The sequence below is a fragment of the Vigna unguiculata genome, chromosome 9 (assembly GCF_004118075.2).
Source record: "Vigna unguiculata cultivar IT97K-499-35 chromosome 9, ASM411807v1, whole genome shotgun sequence".
Classification (NCBI taxonomy): domain Eukaryota; kingdom Viridiplantae; phylum Streptophyta; class Magnoliopsida; order Fabales; family Fabaceae; genus Vigna; species Vigna unguiculata.
In genome coordinates this window covers 1,914,321-1,930,504 of record NC_040287.1, presented here as the reverse complement: position 1 = coordinate 1,930,504, position 16,184 = coordinate 1,914,321, and the positions used below count along the sequence as shown (strand labels likewise).

Sequence of the window (16,184 nt, the reverse complement as noted above, 5' to 3'; positions counted from 1 at the left end):
TTTTATAATTTTAGAAAACAGAAATTGTTTCAGAAACAGTAAACAACAATCTTGTAACCTTTTGAAATCTTTCATTATTTTTTCCGACAGACCCTACTGTTTACCATATTCTCTCCTATATCTGTCTCTATTTTATATAGTTGTTTGTTCTTCACGTGCCTCGGACTTTCATTGATTTTCACACTTTCATTTTTCATTTTTCTTTTTGCTTTGAGTTTGTCCTCCTTTCTTCTATGTATTGAAGCTCACAAGTAGCTTCTCATTTGCAAGCAGTCTTATTTATTTATATTATAACAGAAGACTTGACCTGAATATGAAAAATTGACCAACTGCAAGTGAAAAAGGATAAAATCTTTCTCTGCAGAGAGCAAAACCAGTTCAATTTCTCACTCCAACAATACAATGGCATGTGCAAAACTCGTCAGATTAGCCTATAACATGTCCAACACAAGAAAAATTCACAGCACTGCCAATAGAATGAGCTCAAATTGGAAAGATCTTATGAAAAAGGAGTTAGAAAATGGAAACAGTGGAAAGCAAGAAAAAACTCACCACCCAGTTTGCATATACCGGGTTCCACATAACATGCGGAGGGTCGAACCAAAAGCCTACAGACCCAACAACATCTCCATCGGTCCTTGTCACCATGGAGCACCCCACTTGAGATACATGGAGGATCTCAAGACAACATTCTATCGCCGCCTCTTCAACAATCATGCTAATCAACCCAAACTAGACCAGGCTTTTAAGTTCCTAGAGGAACAACAAACCAACGTTCGGAGATGTTACAACGAGGATATCAAATTCAGCAGTGACGAGTTTCTACAAATGATGCTAGTTGACGGCTCTTTCATAGTTCAGCTCTTGAGGGATTTATCAGCTTCTGAATTCGGAAAAGTCCCTTGTCTCAGCCCATGGATGTTGCCGATCATCCGTCGCGAGATGATAATGCTTGAAAACCAGCTTCCCATGTTTGTTTTGAGCAAACTGTTTGAGTTAACCAGTGTTGATTCTGCTCCTTCGGGACCAAATAACTGTCTCAAAGATCTTGCTCTTCGATTCTTTTATCCTTTGCTGCAGGTGGATTCGGATTATACACTGGATACTAAGAAAGCTGGTGATTTAAGAGGACTTCACTTCCTCGATCTTCTTAGATCAGCCATTAGGCCAGATCTGGAGGGAGAAAAACCAAGAAACTTTCAACCTCACATGATTCATTCTGTAACGGAGCTGATAGAGGCTGGTGTGAAGATCAAAGCAGATGAGAGTAAACAGTTGCTTGACATAAGCTTTGGGAAAAAATGGGGTTTTCTAACAAGACAACTCACTATTCCTCCTTTGTACATCAATGATCACAGAGGCACTGTGTTTCGTAACATAGTTGCTTTTGAGAACTGTCACAAGGATTGCAACCCTGATGTCACAACCTACTTGTTTTTCTTCAACGGACTCATCAACTCTGCTCGTGATGTCTCTCTTCTTCATTACAAAGGGGTGCTTCACCATTCTCTTGGCAATGATAACACTGTCTCCGAACTAATCAACAACATCACCAAAGAAATTGTTCGGGACAAAACTGAGTCCTACTTGTACAAAGTGGTGAATGACGCAAATAAGTACTTTGCTTCCTTCTATGCGAGAAAAAGAGCTTCTTTAGTGCATCACTATTTAACCAGCTGGGTGGTGGGGGTTTCAACAATTGGTGCGTTGTTGGCTCTTTACTTCACTTTCATTCAGACTGTGTGTTCATTCGCAGATTCATTCGAAGCGTTTAAGAACCAAAGCTTTGGATCTGCCTTCATAGATGTTTTTTGTATACCAGTTCGTGGCGTTCCTACCAATGATAGGAAAAGTGAAAATAGTAAAACTGAAGATGCTGCAACAAAATTAGAAAGGGGAACACAATTTTAAACCTCTGAAGGAAAATCTGAGATTTGTACAAGGAAGTTTGCTGTAGCGCTGAATAAGATAACTCTGTAATTGCTTGAACTAGTTTTGATCTAATAAAGAGTAGAAGTTCATCTAGTGGTCCTGAGAAATCAAAGAAAATAGCAGTGAGACAAAAAAGCTTCTAACTTTCACCCGTGTTTTTGAAACTACTATTAGTTTTACTTCACGGCGTACAGTTATACTATTTAACATGGTAATCTTTTTCCTAATGACTAAATTTTATAAAAATAAATCATAAAACAACAAAAAATTTGTTAGCAGATCCACGTGGTTCTTCTTAACAGGCCTACCACACAGTAGTTAGCACTTTTTAAAATATGCATAGGATAAGTTCCCATGTTATACACTGAAGCGATCTTTTCCCAAGGAAGCCATAGATTTGGACTTGGATCTTCCAAATTTCTGGACAATTTTTTAACCAATTTAAAAGAATCTAAAGCATTAGTACTATTGGTTGTAGTCTGAGAGCACCTTGAGACAGAATCAAAGTTTTGTTGTACTTATTCTTCTTGTTTAGCCAAAGAAACAGTATAAGGAGAAGATAACTTTGTTTCTTAATTACATTGTATTGTCTCGAGAGTATTTAACGTTGTTTTGGGAATATAAAAAAATTAACAAATAACAAGTGAAATCAAAATTCAAATTAAATCCTTACTGAATAAATAATATGCATGATAGAGAAGCGAGCAATTAATTTATCATATATAAATCTGTAGAGAAATTAGTGTTGGAAATAGTATAAATATGAGTCAAAGTCTCATATTACACGGAATAGACAAAGTTAGAAACTATATAAGAGTAAAGATCTATAACATCATTGTGTTAAGATTTTGAAATAAAAATAATATTAAATACATATATATATATATATATATATATATATATATATATATATATATCCACAATCTTTCTATAATCATAACAAAAAAATTTAATCCATCAGCTAGCATAAAGAAAAAGTTTTATACTATATCTTATATATTGAGATTGAGGTTCTCTTTATTATTAAATGAAAAACTCATTGAAGTTTTCTTTTATTCATATTCACCTTGTTAATGACGAGAAAGTGGTTAGTCTAGTAAGACCACTCTTTGTCTGCATGGAAGAAGGGTGTGTTCGTGCTCCCCGCTGTTTCATTTTCGGTAACATTAGCAAAGACACTTCCTACTCTTTAGCGTCCTATTCAGATCAATTGTTCTGCCTTGCATCGTGCGCTATTATTTTCTTCAATTTTAGGTCTCTCTCTGTTGCAATTTCTGCATATCACATTCTCTTCCTTTGTCTTCTCATGAGTCCTTGACATTCTTCGTATAAGAAAATGCAGAAGGCAAATTCAAGGTTGCATTTCCACCATATTCCTCCATATAGGACGATCCAATTCCTTCTATTGGAAAATTGTTTCATCAACAAATCCCCATTTTCTTCTAACACACAATCAAGTCCTTATTGCACACGCCCATTCTTCATAATTCTCTCACTGATACTACACCTGGATGATTACATTTCCCTAGTCATCACTCGAATTGAGATCATATACCGAAAAAATTATCTTCCCTTCATCAATACGATGTTTCATGTTCTCTCATATTCTGTTACTTTTGTATTGTCTCCCCCCGGAGCTTTCATGATACGATGTCATAATAAATGGAGAGAATATAATACAAGTATTAGTTTAAATTTTATATTGAATAAAAATAATAAAATTAAATACTATATAAAAATAAAAGATTCACAAATCTAATCTTTCTGGATTAAATGTAGATAATACCTTATACAAGTTAGCATCATGTCTTATTTGTATAATCTTTCTCCGATGAATTTCCTCGAAGAAAAATAATACACATATCAAGAGTCATTGTTCTTCCTGTATGATGGAAGAAAAAGTCTCACAAAATTGTTAAGCTTTGATATCGAATTGAAAAATAAACTTATTCTATGACTTTCATTCGTATTTTTTTGTATATACAAAAACTAATTTTGTAATATTTTACTCCTACAAATCAATCAAGACTAAAAAAGTTCTAATTATACTACAGTATATTACATAGATATACAAATCTATAGTTTAACTAATAAAATATTTTCGTTGTAACACTCTCTACACCATTTCGTAGAGATGGTAATTGCATTTTGTTTGAGAAAGATCTTAAACAACCTTGTGGGAGATATTAATACTTCATAGATAGGGAAGTGTTATATTGTTGCCTTTTATTTCTTTTTTTATTTTCTTTTTTGTATTACTTTGTGTGTAAATATGAGTTAGAACAATCAATTGTATTTATTTAATATATTTATTTTACCGATAAAAAAAATAATTCAATATATGTTACCGACAAAATTTTTTAAAAGCCAAACATCTTTTGAAGAATGGTATTCATGCATCTAATTGTTGTTTTTGTTGGGTAATAAGAAAATCATAAAATCAAGAAAACAATTTTATTATAACAAAGGGTTCTACACATAGAGAATTCGTCTCAACACAACATACTCCAAAAGAGTAAAATGTGTCTCAATATATAGACCTAGAGGATAACAGAAGATCCTAATTAACTAGCTAAAACAAAAACATTCTCTATAAGACTACAAGGTAGACTATGGACTACACTACTATAAGTTATTTAAATCTTCTATGTTCTTATTCTTGAAATGAAGAGGGGAAAAATTGATGCCAAGACCAATTCAAGCAACCAGCTAGCCATCTTATTCAGTACCAAGACAAAGCAGACGTTTAAATTTGTGTTCGCCATTTTAATTTTGTTGCAGCATCTTCAGTTTTCACGTTCATCACCAGTGGTAGGAATACCATGAACTGGCACACAAAAAATATCTACAATGACAGATCCAAGGCTTTGGTTTTCAAAGGCTTTGAACGAATCTGCAAATGCACACACACTCTGAATGAAAGTGAAGTAAAGCGCCATCAACGAACCAATTGTTGAGACTCCCACCACCCAGCTGGTTAAATAGTGATGCACTAAGGAGGCTCTGTTTCTAGCATAGAAGGAAGCAAAGTACTTATTTGCTTCATTGACCACTTTGTATAAGTATGACTTATGTTTGTCAAGAACAATTTCTTTGGTGATGTTGTTGATTAGTTCAGAGACAGTGTTATCATTGCCAAGAGAATGGTGAAGCACCCCTTTGTAATGAAGAAGAGAGACATCACGAGCAGAGTTGATGAGTCCGTTGAAGAAAAACAAGTAGGTTGTGACATCAGGGTTGCAATCCTTGTGACAGTTCTCAAAAGCAACTATGTTACGAAACACAGTGCCTCTGTGATCATTGATGTACAAAGGAGGAATAGTGAGTTGTCTTGTTAGAAAACCCCATTTTTTCCCAAAGCTTATGTTAAGCAACTGCTTACTCTCATCTACTTTGATCTTCACACCAGCCTCTATGAGCTCCGTTACAGAATGAATCATGTGAGGTTGAAAGTTTTTTGGTTTTTCTCCCTCCAGATCTGGCCTAATGGCTGATCTAAGAAGATCGAGGAAGTGAAGTCCTCTTAACTCACCAGCTTTCTTAGTATCCAGTGCATAATCGGAATCCACCTGCAGCAAAGGATAAAAGAATCGAAGAGCAAGATCTTTGAGACAGTTATTTGGTCTTGAAGAAGCAGAAACAACACTAGTTAACTCGAACAACTCGCTCAAAACAAACATGGGAAGCTGGTTTTCAAGCATTATCATCTCGCGACGGATGATGGGCAACATCCATGGGCTGAGACAAGGAGTGACATTTTGGAAATCACACGCTGATAGATCCCTCAAGAGCTGAACGATGAAAGAGCCATCAACTAGCACCATTTGTAGGAACTCATCGCTGCTCAATTTGATGTCTTCGTTGTAAAATCTTCGAACTCTGGTTTCTTGTTCCTCAAGGAACTTAAAAGCCTGGTCTAGTTTGGGTTGATTAGCATGATTGTTGAAGAGGCGGCGATAGAATGTTCTCTTGAGAAGCTCCATGTCTCTCAAGTGGGGTGCTCCATGGTGATAGGGACCGATGGAGATGTTGTTGGGTTCATAGGCTTTGGGTTCGACCTGACGTAAGCTAGATGGGACACGGTATATGCAAACTGGGTGGTGACTTTCTTCTTGCTTTCCACGGTTTCCATTTTCTAACTCTTTCTTCATAACATCTCTCCAATTTGAGCTCATTCTGTTGGCAGTTCCGTGAAATTTTCTTGTGTTGAATCTGTGATAAACCAATGTGATGAGTTTTGCAAATGCCATTTTATCGTAGAAAAATGAGAAGCAAATTTTAAGCTCCAATAAGAATATAGAGCAGAGCAAACTCAAAGTAAAAGGAAATGAAAACGTGAATGAAGGTCCTATGGCCGTGAAGAACAGGCATAGAGAAAAACAGTGACAGATAGAGCAGAACACGGAAAACTGTGAGGGTATGTAAGACAAATATAAGGAAGGAAATTCGAAAGGGAACGACATTGTTATTAAGATTCAGGTTGTGGTTGTTTACAGTTTCTAAAAACAATTTTCCGCTTTTTAAAAATAAAGATATAAACTTATTTCGTAAAATCTGTTTCCTAAACTGTTCTACTGCTACACGTTTTTGTTTCCCTTTTCCGTTTGTGTTGAAATCTAAAATAGGAGAACATTTTTTCGTTAATCACATTATTGCAAATAAGCTAAATCAATGTTGTTGGGAGAGCTTAATGTAGTTCAAAGTGCGTTACAAGGAGAGTGTTTTTTGTTTATAATAGGGTGAAAAGTAGGTTTAGGAGCAATATGGAAACGGTGATCTAAACCTAAGCTATCACAAATTCTTTTTTCCCCTGCATGTACTAGTTAAGCATAAAAAACATATTTTATTAACATATTTAATGTAAATAAAATCCAAAATTTTTACATTTCGTAAAATCTACCATACATTAATACAATACATATGTATTAGATACTGTACATGTCCCATCTGACATGTCCCGTACGTTTATTTTAAAAATAATAAGATACGATATATGATATATTCATATTGAAAAAGTATAATAATTCTTTCAAACATAAAAAATATATAATTGTTATTATGTGAATCCAAATTAAAATTATAAATATCAAGATTATCGATTTAAACAATTATAAACTACTGTCATCATAAAGATACTAATATTCTATAAATTAAATACTTTATTGATAAAATCAATAACCTAGATTGAAGTATCGATCCATTGCATTATATGGTAGCCTATGACCATTAAAACCTCCATCTAGCTTATATAATTAAAAAATTAAAAAACCTTTATATGTAAATATTTAATTTAATGATATAAATTTATTAGAAATTATTATATACATTATAAAAAACTGCAAATTAGTTTTCAAAACAATAATACCGACAAAACGTGATGTTATTAGAAGCAACGCTAATCTAAGACGCAAAATGTGTTTTTTTTAAGTTATCAAATATAAAATTTATTTTTATTTTAATTTGTACTATGTGTAAGTTGGTTATTAAGTTGATAACCAGCATAAGTAAATGAAAAATTAGTTGTCAAATAATAGCGTTTACTTTAAAGACACTAATAAAATAGATTTAGTCAATTCTAAAATAATACTAACTATTTTAGGAAAAAAAATAAGAAGTAAAAATATTTATATTAATGTGAGTTAATCAATATTTTAAAATAAATAATACTAGAGTCAAATTTTAATTAAAAATTAATTTTAAATAAAAAAATATCAGTGTGGATTTTTAATCAAAAATTAATTTTAAATTTAGTAATGAATTAGTGTCGGTTTGGCTAACCCTAGTTATTTGAGATTAATGAATCAATGTTTATGGTCTTAGAATATCTTACATGTTGGAGGTAAATACAGTATTGGTTAGATCTAAGTGGCTAAGTATTTGGACAACATTATGCTTTGTGTTCTATATATAGATCCCGAACTCCTCTTTATTCCATTTTCTGATATAGTTTTTAGACGCCTCTCATCTTCTCCTTACGATCGACAACAAAATCCTTTCCTTTTGTTGTTGTTTTAACTGTTAAAAAATCTCTGAACTACCTTTTACCTTTTAGATTGTGATACTGTGAGAAGTAAGAAAACGAAAGAAGTGCAAAGAGAAAGAAGATTAGGATATATAGAAGAGAAAGGGAAATTTTGGTTTTATTTATTACAGGAGGCACACATAACATGAACAAAGAAAGAGCACGCAAGAAGAAGGTAAAAAGGGTCTTATTTAGTAGTAGTAGTAATGATAGCGTGTGAGGGTGACCCGTACGTGAGGTATAATACATGGAAAGCAAAGAGCACAAGAGCTAATTGGTTCCAGTGAGGATCTCTTGTGACTTCTTCTCAAGGTAGAGGGGAGGCTCAGACAAGAGAGAGGACTGAGCATCTGAAACGAAGATTCCAGCAAGCGAACCAGAAGCGAGGAGTTGGAGGACACCCTCAACGAAGACCTCAGCAGATATGTTACCCTTGTCGTTTGGATCAGTGCTGAACCCTGCCAAGAGCTTCTCAACACCGAAGGTGTCAATTAGGGTTTTGTGGAGGTTCACAAATTCGTGTGTGCTGGGGACTTTCTGATCGTAGTACTGGTAGTTCACCCACTGAATACGGTGTGGATTAGCCTTGAACAACTGCTGGTAGTGGGAAAGCACAGGGAATGAGGGAGCAATGGAAACCACCACTCCACTTATGTTGCTTTTCAGATAATCTATCACCTTGCCTATGCAGTAAGCAAACTCATCTTCACTGGATTCTATGTGCTCATAGTTTATGTCAATGCCATCAATCACAGTTTCATGATGAAACTTGTACAGCACCGTGATTATCTGGTTCAGTGATTTCTTTGCATTGTCAATCCATATTTCTTTGTCTTGAGGATTGAATGGAAAATTGGTGCCACGACCTCCAAGGCTTATTACTACCTTCACATGCTCGTAATCTTCCTTTAGTTCTCTGATTTTTTTAGCGCTGAACTTAGTCACGTTCCAATTTGCACTGAAATTTCCCTTCCCTACTTTCTTCCCGCTACCATCCTCAACGTAGTCCTCTGCGGCAAAGGCCAAAATGAAATGAAATTCTGGGATTCTTCTGTTGATGATTTCAACCGGGAAACCCTCAATTGGTGGGACTTCCTTTGAACCAATAATGTATTCCCGAAAAATAGGTTTCGGAGACATTCTCAGTTGTTTCTTACTTCTCTTTGTTGTTTTCTTGATTTGTTTGAGAGATGGGATGAAGAATACCCAACACTTGACGCTATTTATAGAGCCAGCTACAGAATTAATAATTATTATCGGATGCACCGTCTCAGTTCGTTAGTTTTGTCACTCATCATTTTTCCTTCATTCGTCATTACCCTTCTCTCAGCATATACGTCATTAATTGAAGATCAAATCAACTCCTATGCAGTAAAGAAGATTATCTCAATGATCAAGCATTTACATCTCTCATTAATTTCACATTGTTCATTACGTTCACATTTGGTTGTTATGCTCTCTGCCTCAGATCTTATGCCACCTGCGTGCTTATCTACGATAGCAAGCTTAGTTATAACATCATATTTTTGTTTTTCACAATAAAAACTTTCCTTCTTCTGACTTCTCTGCAATTAACAATATTATCTCACTGACCATATTCTATCTTAGTTATAACATTTTTTTTATTCCTTACACCAATCTATGCTGTGTTCACCTATCGCGATTATAAAAAATATAAATAACCCAAAATGTCTAACTATTTGGCAAAGGTATTTATTTCTGTCCAACTATTAGTTGGTATTTTCTTTTAAACAAATCTAGATTGGGTAAGTTAATTAAGAGATAAAATATATAAAATATGTGGTGACTTAATACGGTTGCATTAAAGTTTTTCAAACTTGGGACATGTAGAACTGTCATAACATATAAAGGAGCAGTTTGATATATAATTAAAATAGTTTCAGTAATTATTTTGAAACAGGAGTTCACGTTAGATAAAAAAAATTATTTGGTTGAGTATATTTTGAAACAGGAGTTCACGTTAGATATAAAGGACATGTAGTATATTTTTCTTGATGATTCACTTATATCATGGAAGAGTAAGAAACAAGATGTTATATATTAATCATCTACAGAAGCTGAGCATCGTGCCATGAGTTTGACTACTTATGATATTATTTGGTTGCGTTAGGTGGTTACTTGCATATATCAATGTCTATTTGAAAGATCTTACGCCTCTATTGCTCTTAACTCTGTTTTTGATGAGCGAACCAAGCATATTGAAACAGGTAACCATTTTAATGTAAGCAACTTCAACCTTAAGTCCTTTTAATACAATTAAGCATCTTGTTGTCAATTGTTGTAATTTGTTGGAGATTCACTTTTATCGGATCTTAACATTTAATTATAGTAACCTCCATCTGTTGGTAGTACCTTTGATTTTGGAAAGGGATAGAGAGGGTGAAATTTATGTTCAAGAGCACAATATCTTGATAATTTTATGTAAATAATATACTATATTCAGTTATTAAGATTGAAGCATGTTGTAATAATCAGTTTGAATGAAGTAAATCAATTGCACTTCTTTAAAAAGATAATAATTTGCCTGTCGCACAAAATATAATAACTACACACAATCTTGTAATATATTATTACTTCATACCTTTTTCGGTAACTCATAAGTTTATTATTACTACATACTATTTTTGTATTATGTACTTATATACAATCAAGAAATTATAACATATAAAGGATCATTTTTATAATAAAAATAGTTTCAGTAATTATTATGAAATAGGAGTTCACGTTAGATTAGAAAAAATATTCATTTGAAATAATATCCGGCACAATAGGATTGGAACTATTAATATAATATGATATCTGAAATCAATTTATAAATTCATACGGAGAAATTCAAATGTATGTAGACGGCATCACAGCACAATAAATAAGAAAATGATACAATTTCAATCTGTAACAACCATTGATGAACTTGACCAAGACTTGGCAGATTTTATTACTTTATTTTGGGACTCTTCAATTTAGTCTATTTGCCAATTTAGATAATTATTTAAAAGAGAGATTTTTTTTTTTTGTTTTTTTCAATTACTATGGAGAATACAATCCCTAAACACAATACAAAATCAGATTTTATAACAACCTAGATGTTGAAAAAAAGAACACAACATATGAAAACTCTTAAATAAATGATGAACTTTAGTGATAAAAAATATATTTAGAAAAAAATTTCTTAATTAGAAATCAATTTAAACACTAAATTTTTTGGTAGTCAAAACTTTTGATAGTTAATGTTAGAAACCAATTTAGATCAATTTATAACAAAAACTATTTTAATTAACAATTTAGAGACTAATTATATTTTTTTAAAACTATTTTAGTTATCAATAATTTTAAATATTAGTAAAATGTTATCTAGTTTGGTGGGTAAATATGGAAGTGTATGTGTTTTCAATTTCTTTTGTCCGGTGTACATATGTTATGTCTTTTACGTGAGTCGGAGAAGATAATAAATATTATCAAGTTTTTTTATTTTTATTTTTATTATTGTTATTATCTTTTTAAATAATTAAGAGTTTATTAAATAATTTAATTAAAAAAATAAGTACTTTATCTTTCGGACATTTTCATTATTATTTGTTTAGATAATTAACATTTTATAGATAATTTTGAAAAAAATAAGTATTTGGTTGATAAATTTGTAGTTAAGTGAAATAAGTGAAGATTAAAGATAATTTGTAGTTAGTTTAAATGTGTAAAACCTTTTGTCTATAAATTTTTCAAAACCCACAACTCGTTAGGCTACACATGAATTTTACACTTGATTTTGTACTTAAAGTAATCAACTCTGTTAATAACTGATTATGTTGATATATTTTTTAATCTTCACTTATTTCACTTATATCAACATAACCCGGTTGAAGCGTAATGATCATACGTCTGTAATGCATTGTATGTCCCATAATAGGTCGTACTCTTCTACCCTTTACCGGGAGTCGATGACTATTCATAGCTATTACTTTGACATCAAAGAAGAGTTCGACCCAATGCTTTATTTCTGTCCTAGTTGATCCCGATTCGACATTAAAAGTATATTGATTTTTCCCCAATAACCGAATACTTTTGTCTGTAAATACTGCATATTTTATTCCATTCATAAATCTATTTTCTTCCCTATGAGTTCTAGTCTCAATTAAAATACTAGTTTTTACTGTTCATATGTTATGATTTGAATATACCACATCAATTCGTTATGTATGGATGATGAGATTCCATTGATACAGAGCCACTCGTTCTTTTTTCTCTGACAGATGGTCAGAACTTCATCTGGGTTCGAATCCTACTGATAGGTCTACTAGAGATCAGAAATTGTTGAAAAAAGAACAAAAGAAACATCTTGCTTTTTCCAGGCGATCGGAAAAGAAAGAAATAGTGAATTTATTCAAGATAATTATGTACTTACAAAATACCGTCTCAATTCATCCTATTTCATCCTATCGAGGATGTGATATGGTTCCAAAGGGTGAACTGGACAGTTCCAATAAGATTTCATTCTTGAACAAAAATCCGATAGACTTTTTGGAGGGAGGGTCCCATTGGCGTGCATCCAGTAGGAATTGAACCTACGAATTCGCCAATTATGAGTTGGGCGCTTTAACCATTCAGCCATGGATGCTTAGCGGGAATCCTCGTACATGGTGAATAACCAAATTCCAATTGAAGTGAAATCTTTCGGATAAATCAATGCAATTAGGAGGATTCGATGAAAGGACATCAATTCAAATCCTGGATTTTCGAATTGAGAGAGATATTGAGAGAAATCAAGAATTCTCGCTATTTCTTAGATTCATGGACCCAATTCAATTCAGCGGGATTTTTCATTCATATTTTTTTCCATCAAGAGAGTTTTATAAAACTCTTGGACTCCCGAATTTGGAGTATCCTACTTTCACGCAATTCACAGGGTTCAACAAGCAATCGATATTTCACGATCAAGTATGTAGTACTCTTTGTAGTAGCGGTCCTTATATATCGTATTAACAATCGAAAAATGGTCGAAAGAAAAAATCCCTATTTGACAAGGCTTCTTCCTATACCTATGAATTCCATTGGACCCAAAAATGATACATTGGAAGAATCATCTGAGTCTTCCAATATCAATAGGTTGATTGTTCCGCTCCTGTATCTTCCAAAAGGAAAAAAGATCTCTGAGAGTTCTTTCCTGGATCCGAAAGAGAGTACTCGGGTTCTCCCAATAACTAAAAAGTATATCATGCCTGAATTTAACTGGGATTCGCGGTGGTGGAGGAACTGGATAGGAAAAAAGAGCGATTCTAGTTGTAAGATATCTAATGAAACCATCGCTGGAATTGAGATCTCATTCAAAGAGAAAGATATCAAATATCTGGAGTTCCTTTTTGTATATTATATGGATGATCCGATCCGTAAGGACCATGATTGGGAATTTTTTGATCGTCTTTCCCCGAGAAAGAGGCGAAACATAATCAACTTGAATTCGGGACAGCTATTCGAAATCTTAGTGAAAGACTGGATTTATTATCTCATGTTTGCTTTTCGTGAAAAAATACCAAAGGAAGTGGAGGGTTTCTTCAAACAACAAGGGACTGGGTCAATTATTCAATCAAATGATATTGAGCATGTTTCGCATCTCTTCTTGAGAAACAAGCGGGCTATTTCTTTGCAAAATTGTGCTCAATTTCATATGTGGCAATTCCGTCAAGATCTCTTCGTTAGTTGGGGGAAGAGTCCGCACGAATCGGATTTTTTGAGGAACATGTCACGAGAGAATTGGATTTGGTTAGACAATGTGTGGTTGGGAAACAAGGATCGGTTTTTTAGCAAGGTACGGAATGTATCATCAAATCTTCAATATGATTCCACGAGATCTAGTTTCATTCAAGTAACGGATTCTAGCCAATTGAAAGGATCTTCTGATCAATCCAAGGATTCTTTCGATTCCATTAGGAATGAGGATTCGAAATATCACACATTGATCAATCAAAGAGAGATTCAACAACTAAAAGAAAGATCGATTCTTTGTTGGGATCCTTCCTTTCTTCAAACGGAACGAACAGAGATAGAATCAGAGCGATTCCTTAAAATCCTTTCTGGATATTCCTCAATGTGCCGACTATTCATGGAACGTGAGAAGCAGATGAATAATCATCTGCTTCCGGAAGAAATCGAAGAATTTTTTGGGAATCCTGCAAGAGCCACTCGTTCTTTTTTCTCTGACAGATGGTCAGAACTTCATCTGGGTTCGAATCCTACTGATAGGTCTACTAGAGATCAGAAATTGTTGAAAAAAGAACAAAAGAAACATCTTGCTTTTTCCAGGCGATTGGAAAAGAAAGAAATAGTGAATTTATTCAAGATAATTATGTACTTACAAAATACCGTCTCAATTCATCCTATTTCATCCTATCGAGGATGTGATATGGTTCCAAAGGGTGAACTGGACAGTTCCAATAAGATTTCATTTTTGAACAAAAATCCATTTTGGGGTTTATTTCATCTATTCCATGACCGGAACAGGGGGAGATACACGTTACACCACGATTTTGAATCAGAAGATATATTTCAAGAAATGGCAGATCTATTCACTCTATCAATAACCGAGCCGGATCTGGTGTATCATAAGGAATTTGATTTTTCTATGGATTCCTCCGGATTGGATCAAAAACATTTCTTGAATGAGTTATTGAACTCCAGGGATGAATCGAAAAAGCACTCTTTATTGGTTCTACCTCCTCTTTTTTATGAAGAGAATGAATCTTTTTATCGAAGGATCATAAAAAAATGGGTCCAGACCTCTTGCGGAAATAATGTGGAAGATCCAAAACCTAAAATAGTTGTATTTGCTACCAACAACATAATGGAGGCAGTCAATCAATATAGATTGATCCGAAATCTGATTCAAATCCAATATAGCACCCATGGTTACATAAGAAATGTATTGAATCGATTCAATTGCAACTTCGAATATGGAATTCAAAGGTATCAAATAGGAAATGATACTCTGAATCATCGAACTAGAATGAAATACACGATCAACCAACATTTATCAAATTTGAAAAAGAGTCAGAAGAAGTGGTTCGATCCTCTTATTTTGATTTCTCGAACGGAGAGATCTATGAATTGGGATCCTAATGTATATAGATACAAATGGTCCAATGGGAGCAAGAATTTCCAGGAACATTTGGACTATTTCATTTCTGAGCAGAATAGCCGTTTTCAAGTAGTGTTCGATCGATTACATATTAATCAATATTCGATTGATTGGTCTGAGGTTATCGACAAAAAAGATTTGTCTAAGTCACTTTGTTTATTTTTGTCCAAGTTACTTCTTTTTTTGCCCAAGTTTCTTCTCTTTTTGTCTAACTCACTTCCTTCTTTTTTATTTGTGAGTTTTGGGGGTATCCCCATTCATAGGTCCGAGATCCACATCTATGAATTGAAAGGTCCGAATGATCCACTCTGTAATCAGTTATTAGAATCAATAGGTCTTCAAATCTTTCATTTGAAAAAAAGGAAACCCTTATTATTGGATGACCAAGATACTTCCCAAAAATCGAAATTCTTGATCAATGGAGGAACAATATCACCATTTTTGTTCAATAAGATACCAAAGTGGATGATTGACTCATTCCATACTAGAAAGAATCGCAGGAAATCTTTTGATAACACAGATTCCTATTTCTCAATGATATCCCACGATCCAGACAATTGGCTGAATCCCGTGAAACCATTTCATAGAAGTTCATTGATATACTATTTTTATAAAGCAAATCGACTTCGATTCTTGAATAATCAATATCACTTCTGCTTCTATTGTAACAAAAGATTCCCTTTTTATGTGGAAAAGGCCCGTATCAATAATTATGATTTTACGTATGGACAATTCCTCAAAATCTTGTTCATTCGCAACAAAATCTTTTCTTTTTGCGATGGTCAAAAAAAACATGCTTTTTTGAAGAGAGATACTATTTCACCAATCGAGTTACAGGTATCTAACATATTGATACCTAACGATTTTCCGCAAAGTGGCGACGAAGGGTATAACTTCTACAAATCTTTCCATTTTCCAATTCGATACGATCCATTCGTTCGTGGAGCTATTTACTCGATCGCAGACATTTCTGGAACACCTCTAACAGAGGGACAAATAGTCCATTTTGAAAAAACTTATTGTCAACCTCTTTCAGATATGAATATACCTGATTCAGAAGGGAAGAACTTGTATCAGTATCTC

At 33.6% G+C, this 16,184-nt stretch overlaps 3 protein-coding genes and 1 non-coding gene across 4 annotated transcripts; 1 reads left to right on the top strand and 3 right to left on the bottom strand.

Moving 5' to 3' along the window:
- The first annotated feature begins 206 nt into the window (after nucleotides 1-206).
- On the top strand, nucleotides 207-2,064 carry LOC114162965 (putative UPF0481 protein At3g02645). Its single transcript, XM_028046986.1, has one exon. The coding sequence runs from the start codon at nucleotides 403-405 to the stop codon at nucleotides 1,909-1,911; it is 1,509 nt and encodes a 502-aa protein (XP_027902787.1). The 5' UTR covers nucleotides 207-402; the 3' UTR covers nucleotides 1,912-2,064.
- Nucleotides 2,065-4,718: 2,654 nt separating this feature from the next.
- On the bottom strand, nucleotides 4,719-5,756 carry LOC114162624 (UPF0481 protein At3g47200-like). Its single transcript, XM_028046576.1, has one exon. It carries the CDS (start codon nucleotides 5,754-5,756, stop codon nucleotides 4,719-4,721), a length of 1,038 nt encoding a protein of 345 aa, XP_027902377.1.
- Nucleotides 5,757-8,224: 2,468 nt separating this feature from the next.
- On the bottom strand, nucleotides 8,225-9,094 carry LOC114162620 (chitinase 2-like). The gene has a single exon (XM_028046572.1). It carries the CDS (start codon nucleotides 9,092-9,094, stop codon nucleotides 8,225-8,227), a length of 870 nt encoding a protein of 289 aa, XP_027902373.1.
- Nucleotides 9,095-12,513: 3,419 nt separating this feature from the next.
- TRNAM-CAU lies at nucleotides 12,514-12,587 on the bottom strand. The gene has a single exon. It is a non-coding gene; the product is annotated as a tRNA-Met (tRNA).
- Between the last annotated feature and the right edge of the window lie 3,597 nt (nucleotides 12,588-16,184).